We start from the raw sequence: 17,364 nt of genomic DNA on the forward strand, positions 1-17,364 counted from the left end.
TTTGAACCAGGCTTGTGTGTGTCTAGAACCCACGCTTTGCTCAGCTCACCCTGCTGCTTCTTCGTTCTATTTCCACTCCAGTGAGCAGCACAGCTATTGTCTCCAACAAGGTGACCCCCTTACTTGGGAGAAAGATCTGCTAAGCAATTCTCTTCTGTATCCCTGAGTTTATATAAAGACATGGGGCAGGGGTCTCAGGGGCCCAAGACAGTCCCAAGACGCTAGGAAACTGCCACCCTTTACCACAGGCCTCCTCCACTGCTCGGTCAGGCTGCAGATCCCAGGCCCAAGGGGGAAGGGGGATTTTACAAAACAGAACAACAGGCCTCAGCAGGCCTCTCCCCCACCTCTCCCAGAGCTCAGCAGAATTGTGTAAATACTCACACTCAACTCTCCCTGAACTTTTTTCCTTTCTGATTGGCTTCCTGGTTTTCTCAACTGCATATGCCAAGTCATTTGGAAACCCAATGCACCCATCTGCTTCCATCCCACCCGCTGCTAAGCTCTGAGTGAGATTCTGGAGGCTGCTCAGCATGTCAGCGCCCTCCAGATTTAGGGCGTGTATAAGGGGGGGGCATGGCAATGGGAAATGAGCACCCCCAGGGATATATCAGCCTGAGGGTGCTGGGCCCCTCCCTCCATCCCTGTCCCTGCCAGGGCTTCCCTGAGCTGATTGGCTGCTCCTGACCGGGGTTTGCTGTGTTCTGCCTCCTCCAAGTGATAAGTTCTTGAAGGCTGAGCTGAAGGTTTCCTTCGAATCCTGCAGATTTGAAGGGACTCTCTTCTCTGCCCCCCATATACTCCCTGAGCCTAAAGGCAAGGCACTCCCCAACCGGGCCCCTCCCCGGCCACCCACACTCTACCCCTGAAGAAGCCTGTCCGTGGGGGCTGTGGAGTCAGGAAGACCCAAGGCCCAACCCTGCTACTGCTTCTCAGTGGCCTCTTCTGGGCTGGTAGAGTCCCTACCCTCCCCACAACCTTGCCCAATACCCCTGGAGTGCTGATTGAATGGAGGTGCCTAGAAAGTGCCTTCTCTAATGGCTGGCATCTAGTGGGGCTCCATAAACCCAATAAACATGCATTATTTGTATTATCAGTCCCCCAAAATACCCTGTTTCTCATCTCCATGCCCCTGCCCACAAGGCTTCCTCTTCCTGGACGCCCCTGTCCAATCTGGTTTACCTGGCAAATACTTATCCACCTTTCATAACTCAACTCAAACTATCCTCCCCTCAAAGTCTCTTCCAAACCCAAACCTCCAGGCCCAGGTTCTTGGAAGAACAGATCAGCCCCCTCCCTACACTCCCTACCTCAGCACCATCTCCCTCCCCCAACCCTCCCCAGCCCTGATGCTCCCATCTACCTCCCCACTACCTGAGAACTCTGCAGGAACAGAAGGACTAGGGTCTCATTCCTCATCCCTCCCCGCCCAGCACAGGGCTTGGCACACAGCAGACACTAAAGGAAACAATAGTAAATTACAGCTGGACTTTACAGAAGGCTTTACACATGTACTTTCTTGTAACTGGCCTCCTGATCCTGTGACAGACATTCTATCATCACTCTCATTTTACAGATAAGAAAATGGAAAAACAGCATGGTTAAGTGACTTTTCCAAGGTCACAGACCTAGAGGCAGACTTGGGATTTGAACTCTGGACTCTCTGACTACAGAGTGCCTGCTCTTAACCATTCCCGGAGAAAGAATGAACAAGGAGGGAAAACAGCCACATGGATGTGAGCTGAACCCCAGAAGGCACAGACCCTCCATGTATCAGGGTTTCCACAGAACAGAGTGCAACCCTCTCATGCCCAAAATGAGAAACTTCTTCATACTGCTGGTTTCAAGACAGAACCAACCATACCCTTTGGACAACAGAGCATTTCTAACAAGCTCCCATCTGATGCTGATGCTGCTCTTTGGATAGTGGGGGGTGAAAGCAGTGGTTATCAAAGTGTGCCCCCATTATCAGCTACAAGTAGGAGCTTATTAGAATGCTAGTTCTGGGGTGCCTGGGTAGCTCACTTGATTAAGCATCCAACTCCTGATGTTGGCTCAGGTCATGATCTCAGGGTCCTGGGGTCGAGCCCTGCACCAGCCTCCTTGAGATTCTTTCTTTCCTCTCCCTCTGCCCAGCTCCTGGTCCCAGCTCATAAGGAAGGAAGGAAAGAAATGTTGAAAAAAAAATTGCAAGTTCTGGGGTGCCTGGGGGGCTCAGTCAGTGCAGCATCCAACTCTTGGCTTCAACTCAGGTCATGACCTCATGGGTGGTGGGATGGAGCCCTATGCCCAGCTCCACCCCCAGCAGGGAGTCTGCTTGAAGTTTCTCTCCCTCTGCCTCTCCCCCAACATGTTTTTTTTCTCTCTCGAATAGATAAATAAATCTTAAAAGAAGAGGAGAGGGGAGGAAAGGAAGGCAAGTTCTTGGGCCCCACCCCAGACAGAAACCCTGGGTTATAGCCAGCAATCTGAGTGTCGGAGCCTCCAAAGCACTAAAATGTACTAAATCTGAGAACCTACCAGCCTTGCGTACATTTTGTACGGCCCAGCCCTGCCCTAACCCATCCATGCGCTCCAAGTACACATGGAAGTGAGTGCACTGAGGTGGGCCTTACCTGAGAAATAAGCCAGTGGCCCTGGGATCAGCCCTGGCTCTGTCCTTGCTTAGCTCTGTGACCCAAGGCAGGTCCCCACCCTATCTGAGCCTCAGAGCCCTCCAAGCAAGGGTGTTGGGAACTGCCCTCTCGCAGGGGAAGATGTCCTTGATTGTACTGTACCATTCTGTGCCAACCCTCACGCCCATTCCTGTAGTCCTTCCTCACACAGACTCAACACTGGTGCAGTTTGTCATAATTCTTGACAGAATTCAAATGTTCCTCAAAGCCACTAAGGTTCCACTAGAGGAAGAACAACAGTGACACTCCAATGTTGGAAGGACAGGGTTGAGGGGCGGGGGCGTGCAGATGAATGAATACTTTAGCTACCAGGAAGGAATTACTAGAAAATAGAGTGGAATGCAGTCCAACCGGTAAACAAGAGCGTATCCTCTTCTCTGCCATTAATACCACTGCCAACACCTCTCTGTACATCTTCCCACTGGCAGAGACACAGACCTTATCTGGGATGACCACCAGTGCCAACAACTAGATAATGAGATTGGAGGTACTTCCTGGTTTTCCCCTCTAAGCCTTCCTGTACTATGTAAATTTTATTTAATAAAACTTCGTTATTTTTTCATCACACAATAAAAATCATTATTTAAGAAAAAGCATGACAAGCACATTATCAATGCAAGAGGAAACATGAAAAGAGTTAAAAGTGTCATCCGTGGAAATGGATGGGGAAAGGTGGTGGTGGGAGCAAGGAAGCATGTGTGTGTTATTTTGGTTAAAAAAAAAAAAAAAAAAGTATAGGGGCGCCTGGGTGGCTCAGTGGGTTAAGCGTCTGCCTTCGGCTCGGGTCATGGTCTCAGGGTCCTGGGATCGAGCCCCGTCGGGCTCCCCACTTGGCAGCACGTCGGCTTCTTCCTCCCTCTCCCTCCGTGACCTCTGTCGTTCTCTCTCTCAAGTAAATAAATAAAAATTAAAAAAAAAAAATTTTTTAAAGTATGAGAAACACAAAACTTCCGACACCTGCTACAATAGGGATGAACCCTGAGGAGAGGACGCTGAGTGAAATACACCAGACACCAAAGCACAAATGACTGCACTTATATGAGGTCCCCAGAGCGGTCAAAATCTGACAAAGAAAGCAGAATGGAGGCTGCCAGGGGCTGGGGCTCAGGTGGGGCTGAGCGTTTAATGGGGACAGTGTTTCCGTTTAGGATGATGGAAAGTTTCTGGAGACAGATGCTGGTGATGGTTGCCCAACAGCATGAATGTACTTAACGCCCCTGACCTGTGTACTTCAAAGCTAAGATGATACATTTTATATGTACTTTAAGAAGCTCATGTCTAATGTACTATTTTCTATTTGTGAATGGAGGCGGACTCATCCCTCTGTCCATCACGCTCACTCAAATTCTCTTGATCATTAGCAGGACCAAAAGGGTCAGACCAGCACCTCCCACAGTGCAAGCCAGCCTCGCAAGCCAGCCTCACCAGCAGGATCCCTGTGTGGCAAGGGGTTGTCCTGTGCACTGCAGGACGTCAAGTATCACTTGTCCCTACGCAGCAGATGCCAGGAGTCTCCCCTGGCCCTAGCTGTAACAAACAAAGATGGCTCTAGACACTGTCAAACATCCCTGGGGGACAAAATTGCCCTCAGTTGAGAACCAGTGGGTTAGACTGAGCAAATGGGACCAGTCTGTGCTCTGTGGCCCAGGGCAGGTAAGACAGCCTGGGCCACCATGGGAGTGAGGATCTCAGACACACTCCCTCCTGCCCACAGAGGCCGGGATGATGACCCCCCAGCAGGCACCGTGGGGTCTGCCTTCCCATCCTCACCCACAGACAGCCCTTACCCAGCCTGATGTCTCCCTCGAGGGTCATCAGCACATTGCCAGCTTTCAGGTCCCGGTGGATGATCTTCTTGCCATGCAGAAAGTTGAGGGCTTCTAGCATCTGGCGGCAAACCACCTGAATCTGGGGCTCCGTGAGGCCTCTGTCTAGCTCTGGAAAGAGAGGAAAACCACTGTCAACTCAGCACACACTCGCTGCAGGCAGGGTGAATGTCAGGCTCGTGCCAGGTCCAAGAAATACAAAAGCAACAAGCATCACGGAGCACTGGCCACGTACCAAGTTCACTTCCAAGCACTTCCCATGTTACCTATTTTGTCCTCATTGTCACCCTATGGAGCAGGCATGGTCACTACCTTGGTTGACAGATGAAGAAGCCAAGGTTCAGAGAGATCAACACACTTGCTCAAGGTCACATAGGTAGAAATTCACAGATTCAAGCCAGCCAGCCTACTTCAGAGCTCAGGTTCATAAACGAAACCCGTCCAAGAGGCAAGATCCCTTCTGCAACCGGGCAGTGAGGGGAAACTCACTCCGTGTCAGGCTCCACACTTGGCGCAGGGACACTGAGAGGGGCACGGGAATGGCGAGCCAAGCTCGGAACAGAGTGGGATTTGGATGGGGGCTGGGGACGGGCAGGCTGGGCAGCAAGCCCTTCTGCCTGGGAATGAGCAGGCTCCCCAGAAGTAAGGGCATTCAAGCTGTGTCTTGTAGGAAGAACCCGTGTTTGAGAGGCGGAAAGGTGGGGCTAGGGCATTCCAAGTCATTCCAGGGCATTCCAGGTCAAGGAAGCAGCAGAAGCAAAGCCCTGGAGGCTGACACGGGCTGATGTTGAAGAAATGTGTGCTGGCTGCTGGTGGAACTGAGAGGTGAAGGGCTGGTGGGAAGGCTGTCGTCGAGAGCCTCTGTGTGCTGGTCGGAGAGACACACACACAGCAGCACATCCCAGTGTCCGCTTAGAGACCCTTAGGGCCCTTCTCTGAGCAGGTAGGGGCCACAAAGTGTTTTCCACACAAGGGGCACTGCATGTGCAAAGGACCCTTTTTGACTGACGGGGAAGGTAAGGGGAAAGTGAACTGAGGTCAGAGGTTGGAAGGGCCTGATTGTGCGGAACCTCGAAGGCCATCTCTGAAGGCTACGCTTTAATTGAAATGAAATGGGCAGTCCAGGGGAGGCTTTCTAAGCAGGCAGAGACAATCTGATTCTTGCACTTAAGATATTCTCCTTAGCGGGGTTGAGGGAAGAGCTTGCAGGGGAGCAAGAGCAGGCAGGGAGCTCAGCCGGGGGTCGTCATGGTGGTCCAGCCAAGGCTTCGGAGAGGAAACATTCCCCACCCAATGGCTGAGGGATGTGGGAATGACAGAAGGGGGACTGAATGCGTGGAGAGAGAGGGAGGGCATGAAAAGACTCGAGGTCCACACCCTGAGCTTACTGACCTGCTGGTCATCATGATTACTTAGTGCTTGTTTCCATCAAGCCACCTGTGCTGAAGTGAGCCTCCACTGCCCTGCCTACGGGGTCCTCGGGCCGCAGGCTCCAGGGCCAGCCAGCCAGCCAGGGCACTGCTGTCAGACCTCCCCCTGACTAAAAGAGCACTCCCCCTTCTGTCTCCTCCCACTACCACATCTGGCCAGAAATCCTCCAGGACGGATCCCGCAGGCTTGGGGAAAATACCCCAGACAGGCTGGAGAAGCCAGCAGCATTGCCCTGGGAAGCCTGGCCCCAGACCCTACCACGGGTCCCTCTCTGGGGTCTCAATAACCCCTGTCCCTCCTTTTGGCGTCATCCTTAACTCCCATGTCCCCACAAACCATGGACAGACTCAGACCCGTGGGGGGGGCCGCATCAGGACCACCCAGTCTGAGCTTGAACCGAGGCACTGCCCCTTATTAGCTATATGGTTTCTCGAAAGTGCTCCACACATCTGGGCCTTCATCTAATCCGTAAAATGGGATGCTGACAAGTGAGGTAGCAGGGCTCCAGCCATAAACCATGGTCACTCCTCAGCACAAAGGACAGTCTGTAAGAGGGAATTACTGTTACGCTGGTCCTGAGATTATGCTAGATTCTCTGCAATTTTTTTAGATGTCAAAATGTGACTTGCTCGTGGCTGATTTCTCGACATAAATGAAATCAGATAAGCACAGTGGTGGTGGGGGTGCTGATGATGGTGATGGCCCCAGGGTCACCATTTTCTGAGCCTTTACCAATGTACCAGGCATGGAGCTAGAGACTCAATGCATTCTTTGATTTAATCTTCACAGTGACCCAATACGGTAGGGTAGATAGGCCTTTTTTAAGCCCAGTCTGCTGTGATATAATTCATCGACAGTAAAATTCATTTTTGTTTAGATGTACAATTTTACAAATTTAGACAAACATATCTAATCACGTAACCACCACCAGGATTCAGATACAGAATGTTTCCATCACTTGCCCAAATCTGTGTGTGATCAACACTTCACCCCCAACCCCAGCCCCTGAGCTGTCATTACTTTGATTTCTGTCCCCATTGTCTTGCCTTCTCTAGAATGTCTTATAATTGGAATCATACAGATAAATTCTTCAGATTAATTTTTGATTACACAGCAATATATGAATATTTTCTTCCTATTAAAAAAAATCTGCAACACTGCAGATGAATCCTACGTCTGTTTGAAACCCCAGCCAGTCCCCGCCTACAAACCCCCCTCCTCCAGAGGAGGGCTGAGAGCCAAATGTTTGAGAGCTGGCAAAGTAAGGCCAAGCAGATCAGAGCAAACACTGGGTGTTAACTAACTACAGGGGCCATACAGTGAAACACCATGCGTATTCCCCTCATCTAGCAAAGGGGCCAGCCCAGAGCCCCACAGCTACCCCACAGAGGAACCTAGAATGAACCCCAGGTCTCTTGGACCCCAAGCCCAGGATTATCACTCTGTGTGACTCTGCAGGGTGACGGGGAGATACTAAGGGCAGAAAGTCCCTCTAAGCAGGGCAGGCATCTGTGGGAGAGTCCACTCCTCATCACACAGCTGCAACCAGGGCCAGGTCTCATCTTGTCAGGTCTCCCCATCCCACCTTCTCTTCTTCGGCCTTGACTTCTAGCATGCTGGTGGCGATGTTCCTTTAACCGCTGCCACCAACAGGGAGAAAACCACCTGGGGCTGGAGCAGTCAGATCCACCAGGAGAACTGAAACAGGGAGCAAGAGAGTGAAAGCGCCTGCAGGCTGAGCCACAGCTCATTCATAATTAGTGGGTCCTGCCCCACTTATGAATGAGGTCAAGGACTTGGTATGTATAAACGCCTCTTCCATCTCTCACATTCTCCCGCAGGCCTCACTGAGCTAAGCTATACACCTGGAGAGGCCGAAGCTGGTACATGGCTCCCACTCCGCCCTTCTTTTTTAGTATCTGAACACATGGCCACCCAGCAAGAAGACCACATTTCCCAGCCTCTCTTCCAGCTATGTGCTGTTATGATCTGGCCAATGAGATGTAAATGGAAGTGTCACGTGGGGCTTCTGTAACAGCTCCTGTAAAAAGTGGAAATGGGGTGTGTGTTTGTCAAGTTGGCCCACCCTCCCTTCTTCTATCCTGCTGTTTAGAATCCAGATAGGATTGCTGGAGCTCCTACAGCCACCTTGTCACCATGAACAGAAAGCCATCATGAGAATGGGACCAACACAGAGGAAAGTGGGGCCAAGAGTTGGAGAAAGAAACCAAGTTCTTCTGAGAACATTAACCACCCCCCCAACAAAAACAAAATAAACAACAACAACAAAAGAACTCCTAGATCGACCTATGCCTGAAGCCAGAAACCCTTGAACTTTTTAGTTATTTGTGCAAATAAATTTCCCCCTCCCACATCTCCCACCTTTTTCCCCTACTAAACCAATTTAAACATTCTTTGATCACCTTATAACGGAGGGTCTCAACTCATACAAGACCACCATTTATATTTTGTTAAATTCTACCTAGAACAATGAAAATCTTCAAAGGCAGTCTCTGCTGAGAGAAGGAACACCCAAAGGCCATATCATAAGTACTCACATCCAGTCACCCATGGTCACGACCTCCCCAGGACCCCTGGGAGTGGCAAGGGGCCCTGCAAGGAAGGCCAGCATTTCCATAGCTCTGGGAAGGGCTGCCACAGGAGATTCCCGAGATAACTCGGGGGAAATATAACAAAAGAGTGGCTGAACGGTTCTATGTTATACAGAAAACCTCCCCTCTCCAGAGCCGCCTCACAAGCCTGGGCCTGCCTCTCCATGTTCTGGGGCCCCAGAACCCCTGGCCTCTCCTCACTCACTGCCCATCAGGCCGGCAAGACCCAGGCTCCCATCTCAGACCTGCTATGGGACTCTCAGCCAGCCCCTTAACCCCTCTAAAGTGTCAATCTGGTCAGGAATAAAATAGAAACACTTGGATCCTGTACATGAAAGGACCCACAGTCTCTGTCAAATGGTGACTATTCACAACTGTTCAAGCTTGTATGGGATATCAAAACCCAGTAACATCCCCATTAAGCTCTTACAAAATGGGCGGGGAGCCCCATTTTTCAAAGAACCTCCCTCAGGTGTCTCATTTTCACCTCCTAAGGGTGCTGTGGAGTGGGGCACACCCATCTTATGGCCAACAAGGCTTGAGGGGGTGAGTGACCAGCTCAAGGACACAAGGCCTTCTTTTCGAACAGGAAGAGCTGGTTTTCTAATGAGCACTTGCATTCTCTCCAGGAACTGAGCCCCTGCTTCCAAAAGGGGACCGAGCATAAAGGTACTCAAACAGGCCATGTGACTTGCTGGGGAGAAGGGAATGAAAGACATCAGTCCCAGCCTAGGGCCCCAGAGCCCGCCCCAGCACCACTGCACTGGACCGAGGAAGACTCACCCAGCATGATGGCATCCACGGCTCCCCCAGGACAGAACTCGATCATGATCTGCAGAAGACACAAGGCAAAGTAACAATGAGCAGGGCGCACAGACCAGGACTCAACCCCAGTCCTGGCAAGATCAGGCAGCACCCAGCTGGCTCGCCGGCCTCTCCTCCTCCTGCCCCAGAGCCTGTCCAGTCTACACTCCCCTAATCTGACCCCAACCCGCACAGGAGGCTCTATAATCCAGAGCTGTTGCTGGGCATTTTTCAGGGGGGAAAAAAAGTTGCCGTGGAAACCCACAGCTACCACAAACAGCATTTGCCACCAGACCTGCCCCCTCCCTGCTCCTCTGGCCTCCCCTCCTCCTGTGTCCCTACCTGCCAGCTCCCCACTTCCTAAGCTGCATAACCAGCAGACTCAGAGGATCCCTCTGCCCACATCCAAGCCGGCTGAGCCCTCGTGGAATCCGAGCCACCCATCCCTTGCCTCTCCTCCATCTTCTAGAGGCCAGGGCCCTCGCTGGCTTGGAACACCAGAACACCAGCGCCTTGAAGACCAGCTCAGGTGCAGAAATCCAGGCCCAGAAAGGGGATGGGACTGACCAAGGCCACAGATTATTTAGTGGCAAGTCCTGCACTAGAAAGGTGTCCTAACTCCCCCGGTCATTCATTTATACATGCATTCCTTCATTCATCACACATCCAGTAGGTAGCAGGCCCCAGAGAACAACCAGACCCAGGCCCTCAAGGGGCTCCCAGCCCAGCACAGGGGCCAGAGAAGGACAAGAAGACTACAAAGTGCCATTGGTGCCAAGCCAGGCCCCCCTCTCTGGCTCTCTCCCATCCTCGCTCTTTCTCGCTTACCCTGGGCTCCTATCACACGTGCAAAGATGCTGTTTCTTCCTGAGATGATGGAAGCAAGTAGGCGGGGAAGGGCAAGAACCTCACCAAGTACAGCAGACATTCCCGAGATCTCCTCCCACTTCCAGGCCCTGGCCCTGCTTGCTCGCAAAGTCCCTCCAACTTCACTTGGCAGAGGCAGGCACCGTGCAGTGGGCCCATCATTCTCGCAATGGGAAAGAAAACTGCAGCCCACAGCCATACCCGCTGGGCCAGAGCTGCTCTCCAGCCAGAGGAGGGAGGAGTGGCCTCAGTGTTTCCATGAGTCTCCAGCTTGTGGCAGACCTTCCAGAGATGTAAATGTAAAATATGGATGCAGTGATGTATCCTGCAGGTCCCCGGGCCACTGTTCGCTAGCTAGGGCTTTGGGCAAGTGACTTCAATGGAGCACATTTTCTCAGCTGGAAGATGCGGCCGCTGATAACATGGCTCTTAACCAGGCCCCACCACTGGGCTATATTTGGGGGATGGGCCACATCTGGATGTAAGAAACCATAGCAGGTCAAGAAGGGGGCCATGGATAGGGACATCTGGGTGGCTTAGTCAGTTAGGCAGCTGCCTTCGGCTCAGGTCATAGTACCAGGGTCCTGGGATCGGGTCCCACATCAGGCTCCTGGTTCAGCAGGGAGCCTGCTTCTCCCTGTGCCTGCCATTCCCCCTGCTTGTGCTCTCCCTCTCTGAAAAATAAAATCTTAAAAAAAAAAAAAAAAAAAAAAGAGTGGGTCAGAGACTTTAGGGTACAAGATACTGGGGGTAGCAACATAGGGCTGGGCCTCCAGGAGACAGGCCTGCACTCTGCTGCGGGAGGCTCCACGCCAGGGGAGAGAGCCACGTACGGGACACTGTCTGCTCTCACACCACCTCCTGCCAGGAAGGAAGGATGTGGCCTCTAAGGCGCCCAGGGTGACTCCAGTCATGCCTGGCCAGTACTCCCCAGGAACTTCTAACACTACAGTGACCCTGGAAAAAAGCCATCAGAGATGATTAATGTCCTACAACCCAGAACAGTGAGATGAGGTATTTCTTTCTCCCACTCAATCATTCATTCATTCATTCATTCATTCATTTACTGTTTCATTTAACCAAACACCAACCAACTAGACATGTTCCCAGCGGTCAGGGAACAGACGTGACCCAGACACAGGCACAGACCTCTTGCAAGACTGCCTCTTGTTCTGCCTTTCAATAATTCTCAGCTCCAGAGGCAAAAAAAAAAAAAAAAATAAATCCTACTAACTACTAGAAAAGTCCAGCCCCAACCACGAAAGGCAATGTGGAAAAGAAGCAAAATGGTCATTAGGCAAAACCAGTTACTATCGGAGCAGCCTGTATGATGGGGGAATACGCACCCAAACCCTGCCAGAATGACAGGTCATCCAAGCCTTGCTGGGTGATAGGGACCCAGATGAGGCTCAGTCAGTATGAACTGTTTCTAAGACTCCTTCCTTCAGCTCAAATGTCTGGGATTTTTCTGTTCTTGTGTTGGTTTTTGAAACTCCATGAAAGGTATCCTCTCTCTTCTCACCCAGAAAAACGCAAAGAGGAACATGTGTTTGCATGTAATTCTACTGAATTCTCGAACACTAAAGTTCCCCCGCGCCACCAACCCCAGCTACCACCAAACCCAGGTCAGGAGCCCCTGCTCTGCCTCTCCAGCCCTTACTATGTGTGCCCTTGGGTAATGACCCCCCTCTGTACAGAATGGGAGGGTTCTCAGGATCACCCAAGTGACAGCAAGGACTGGATGAGGTGGTGTTTAGGGAACAGGCCCAACTCCGCCCACACAGTGAACACACCCACAGGCTCAGGCACTTCCCCCTTCTCCAAAAGCCTGCAGTTGAAAAGGACAAGATGGACTTGAATTCAAGTCCTGCCTCTTAATTGGCTCTGTGACCCTGATTAAGTGACTGAATCTCCCCGAGCCTCAATTTCATCTGCAAAATGGCACTAATCACTTCTACCTCCAAAGTCAAGGCTGTTAAATGATATTCTCAACACGAAAGCACAACAACCAAGCCACAGCAACCAACATGCTCTTTCCTGTTGAATCTCTTGCAAACAAAACTACCAGCCAGTGTCACACTCAGACCATGTTACTCAGGTTTCCCAGAAATCTATGCCTCCTTAGAACTAAAGCCCATCCGCACGCCTACTGCTATGATCAAGAGTCAGTGCAATCGGTGGCCAAACCCGGGCACTTCCTGCCTCTGTTAGTGAAACCTTCCCTTACACAACGCCCTTGCACAAGGTCCCTCTGACCAGCCTCTCCAGGGCTCAGCACTAGGAGAGCTTGAGCGTCCTCCCAATCCTTCCCTCTTCCGCAGTTCAAGAGCTCCATGACCCCATGCACTTACCTTTTGTAATTTTTAAAAATTTACTGACTGATTAACGGTCTGATTGACAGATAGCTTTGGCTGCTGAGAAGCTCTGAGCTTATCTTTGGTTTTATTCCCAAGAATAAAGGTATCAGCTTTTGGTTCCATGCCAGGATTAAACCCATGATATTTCACAACTTGCATATGGACCCCAATATAGTGTTTTGATGACCATCCTGCCAAAATCTAAAAGAACAGCATTCCTTGGTATTAATCATGCATGTGTTAGAGTGATAGCCCATTAACCTTCGTGTAAATACTGCCTGACTATCCTCTCACACAGAGCAAAATATGGTCGGGGTTTTCTCCCATCCCCCCCTTTTTTTTGTCCCATCCTTTTGGCTTGAAAAAATTTCACATCTTAGTGCCTTGATGTGATAACAAACAAACAAAAAAAAGGTCCCGTTTATAACAAAGTTCTTACTAGGTTCCATTATATGGATATATTTTTTAAAAGATTTTATTTTTATTTATTTTACAGAGAGAGACACAGCGAGGGCGGGAATACAAGCTGGGAGAGTGGGAGAGGGAGAAGCAGGCTTCCCGCCAAGCAAGGAGCCCAATGCAGGTCTCAATCCCAGGACCCAGGTATCATGACCTGACCTGCAGGCAGACACACCTAACAAATGAGCCACTCTGGAGGCCCCCCCCCACCACACTGTATGGATCATAATGCTCTAGCTTTCAGCTTGTCAGTGGCAAGGCTGCAGGGGACTTCTACAGAACTGCATGGGGTTTGGAGCACCTGGGTGGCTCAGTCGGTTGGGTGTCTGTTTTTGGCTCAGGTCATGATCCTGGGGTCCTGGGATCGAGCCCCACGTCAGGATCCCTGCTCACCAGGGAATTTGCTTCTTCCTCCCCTTCTGCCTCTCCATCAGACTCCCCATCCCCCCCACCCTCCCACCCCCACTCATGCGTACACACACTCTCTAATAAAATCTTTTTAAAAAAAGAAGAAAGGGGCGCCTGGGTGGCTCAGTGAGTTAAAGCCTCTGCCTTCGGCTCAGGTCATGATCCCAGGGTCCTGGGATTGAGCCCCACATCAGGCTCTCTGCTCTGCGGGGAGCCTGCTTCCCCCTCTATCTCTCTCTGCCTGCCTCTCTGCCTACTTGTGATCTCTGCCTGTCAAATAAACAAATAAATTTTTTAAAAATAAATAAATAAAAATAAATAAAAAGAAGAGGAAGAAGAAGGCAGCGGTGCCTGGGTGGCTCAGTCATTAAGCGTCTGCCTTCGGCTTAGGTCATGATCTGGGAGTCCTGGGATAAAGCCCCACATCGGTTTTCCTGCTCAGCAGGGAGCCTGCTTCTCTCTCCGCCCCTTACCCTGCTCATGTTCCCACTCTCTCTCTCTCTCAAATAAATACATAAAATCTTAATTAAAAAAAAAAAAAGAGATGTTGGGATATCTGGGTGGCTCAGGCATTATGCGTCTGCCTTCAGCTCTGGTCATGATCCCAGAGTCCTGGGATCGAGTCCCACATCGGGCTCCCTATTCAGAAGGAAGCCTACTTCTCCCTCTCCCACTCCCCTTGCTTGTCTTCCCTCTCTCACTGTCTCTCTCTCTCTGTCAAATAAATAAATAAAAATCTTAAAAAAAAAAAAAGAAATGCATGGGATTTAGTTAACAAAATAATCCCAATTAATAAAATAATGACAAATAAAAATAAAATAGGCATCTCATGACCTTAGGAAGTCACTAAATATGCATGCCTAGAAAACAGAATGAAAGCACATATGTCAACACCCAGAGAAGGATTACAGGTGGTCTACACTTGTATATATGTTCCACATTTTAATCAGCAAATAGGAGTTATAAAAATATTAGAAAGAGGGGCGCCTGGGTGGCTCAGTGGTTAAAGCCTCTGCCTTCGGCTCGGGTCATGATCCCAGGGTCCTGGGATCGAGCCTCGCATCGGGCTCTCTGCTCAGCAGGGAGCCTGCCTCCTCCTCCTCTCTCTCTCTGCCTGCCTCTGTGCCTACTTGTGATCTGTCAAATAAATAAAAATCTTTAAATTAAAAAAATATATATTAGAAAGATATTTGTAAATGACATACCAGATAAGGGGCTAGTATCCAAAATCTATAAAGAACTTATCAAACTCAACACCCAAAGAATAAATAATCCAATCAAGAAATGGGCAGAAAACATGAATAGACATTTCTGCAAAGAAGACATCCAGATGGCCAACAGACACATGAAAAAGTGCTCCACATCACTCGGCATCAGGGAAATACAAATCCAAACCACAATGAGATACCACCTCATACCAGTCAGAACAGCTAAAATTAATGAGTCAGGAAATGACAGATGTTGGCGAGGATGTGGAGAAAGGGGAACCCTCCTACACTGTTGATGGGAATGCAAGCTGGTGCAGACACTCTGGAAAACAGCATGGAGGTTCCTCAGAAAGTTGAAAATAGAGCTACGCTATGACCCAACAATCGCACTACTGGGTATTTACCCTAAAGATACAAATGTAGTGATCCAAAGGGACACATGCACCCGAATGTTTATAGCGGCAATGTCCACAATAGCCAAACTATGGAAAGAACCTAGATGTCCATGAAGAGATGAATGGATAGAGAAGATGTGGTTCATATATATGATAGAATACAATGCAGCCATCAAAAGAAATGAAATCTTACCATTTGCAATGACATGGATGGAACTAGAGGGTATTATGCTGAGTGAAATAAGTCAATCAGAGAAAGACAATTATCATATGATCTCCCTGATACGAGGAATTTGAGAGGCAGAGTGGGGGATTTGGGGGGTAGGAAAGGAAAAAATGAAATAAGATGGGATCAGGAGGGAGACAAACCATAAGAGATTCTTAATCTCAGGAAACAAACTGAGGGTTGCTGGGAGGAGGGGGGTGTGGAGAGGGTGGTGGGGTTATGGACATTGGGGAGGGTATGTGCTATGGTGAGTGCTGTGAAGTGTATAAGCCTGATGATTCACAGACCTGTATCCCTGGGGCAAATAATACATTATATGTTAATAAAAATAATTAATAAAAATATTAGAAATAAACTTTTTTTAAATGGTAAGAACTGGCCTAAAATACCCCTGGCTACAGATGCATCTATTCCACTGCAGGGGGTGGGGGGATCTATGCCTGTCCACAATGAAAGCTCCAGCAGGCCTGTGCTCACTGTGTCTGAGGATGAAAAGAGGCTTCTCAGGATCAAGTATTCCTGGGTGCAGAGCTGAAGGCCTCTAAGCCTTCACCAAGCCCCAATTCCAACAGCTGCAAGTACCAAGGACCAACTCCTTGAAACCATCAGAAGCTCATCCTTCACGCTCCCTTGAGAGCAGCAAGCCACTTGGGCTCAGGGTTTTCTCAGGACCAGGAGAAGTGAGGTTTGTGATCAGTTTAATCCATCAATAAGCACCAACCAAGGGTCTTCCAGGGGCTCCACAGTGCTAGGTACAGCAGGGCCATAAAAGTTGTATTCAATCAACAAACATTATCTGAGCTCTGTGTATAACAAGCCTAAGGACAGGGGACCCAGGATGAACCAGACAGATCCCTACCCTAAGACCACAGGCAGAGACCAATACAGGCACATCGTGACTATGTCACCTAAAATCCCGTGGCCATCCTGGAGGGCCTCCCAGAGAAGAGCTGGTTTTGAAGGGCAAATCTGCCAAATGAAGAAGGATAAAGACATTGCAGGAAGCATACAGCAAGTGCAGAGGCAAAGCAGAGTGGAAGAGTATGAAGGGGGAATCGTACAATGTTCCAAGGAGTTCAAATGGATGGGAAGAGAGTGGGTCACAAATGTTACCTGGAACTAGAATTCGAACATCTCTGAAAGCTCTGTGTGTGTGTCTGGAGAAAGGTACCAGAGGGTTTTTTAAAAAGCGGTGTTATAGATAGGTTTCTACTTTAGAGGATCCCCCTGGATTCTGTATCTCTAAAGGCTGGAAAAGCTGAGGAACAGTGGATTTGGTGCAAACAGCCAAAAGGGCAAGGTATCATGACTTCCCTCCCCCTGCAAACGCAGCATTGGTTCCTTCTCTTTTGTGAAACAGTTGGGATAGCTGAGTGGGACTCACCCATCCTCAGTGGGGAGAGGAGGCCTAACTCATTCAAGGGAAATTCTTTGCCTCTTGCCCTAAGGGCTGGCTCAGGGCTGGTCTAAGCACAGCCAAGCTAATTAAATAATTAAAAACATATGTCCATTTGCCAGACTGACTAAGAAAAAAAAGAGAGGACTCATATTACTAATATCAGAAATGAGCAGGGACATTACTACTGATTTTATAGAAATAAAAAGAAGATTGTAAGAGAGTAACTAAGAACAACTGTAGACCCAAGAAACTAGATAACCTAGACAAATTCCTAGAAACACACAACCTACCAACACTGAATCACACAAAAAATAGAAAATATTTTTTTTCAAGATTTTTTTTTTTTAAGATTCTATTTACTTGACAGAGACCACAGGTAGGGAGAGAGGCAGCCAGAGAGAGAGGAAGGGAAGCAGGCTCCCCGCTGAGCAGAGAGCCCAATGGGCTTAACCCACTGAGCCACCTAGGCGCCCCTAAGATTTTATTTATTTATTTGACAGAGAGGGATACAGAGAGAGAAGGAACACAAGCAGGGGGAGTGGCAGGCAAAGGGAGAAGCAGGCTTCCCACTTGAACAGGGAGCCCGACTCGGGGCTCAATCCCAGCACCCTGGGATCATGACCTGAGCCGAAGGCAAACGCCTAATGGCCAAGCCACCCAGGTGCCCCCAAAATAGAAAATCTTAATGGGTACTACC

General features: G+C 49.6%; 1 protein-coding gene across 2 annotated transcripts in view; it reads right to left on the reverse strand.

The window, feature by feature from the left end:
• STK10 (serine/threonine kinase 10) overlaps positions 1-17,364 on the reverse strand; it is a 117,738-nt gene that overhangs the window by 56,119 nt on the left and 44,255 nt on the right. The window contains exons 1-3 of one of the 2 annotated variants that reach the window (XM_047730781.1): positions 9,610-9,615; positions 9,328-9,376; positions 4,463-4,612 (exon numbers count right to left, since the gene is read on the reverse strand). In XM_047730781.1, coding sequence (XP_047586737.1) covers positions 4,463-4,612; positions 9,328-9,373 — 196 coding nt within the window. In that variant the 5' untranslated portion in view covers positions 9,374-9,376; positions 9,610-9,615. Of the gene's footprint in view, positions 1-4,462; positions 4,613-9,327; positions 9,377-9,609; positions 9,616-17,364 lie in introns of those variants that run through there. The other variant, XM_047730780.1, reaches the window with a different exon arrangement.

The sequence above is a fragment of the Lutra lutra genome, chromosome 5 (assembly GCF_902655055.1).
Source record: "Lutra lutra chromosome 5, mLutLut1.2, whole genome shotgun sequence".
NCBI lineage: Eukaryota > Metazoa > Chordata > Mammalia > Carnivora > Mustelidae > Lutra > Lutra lutra.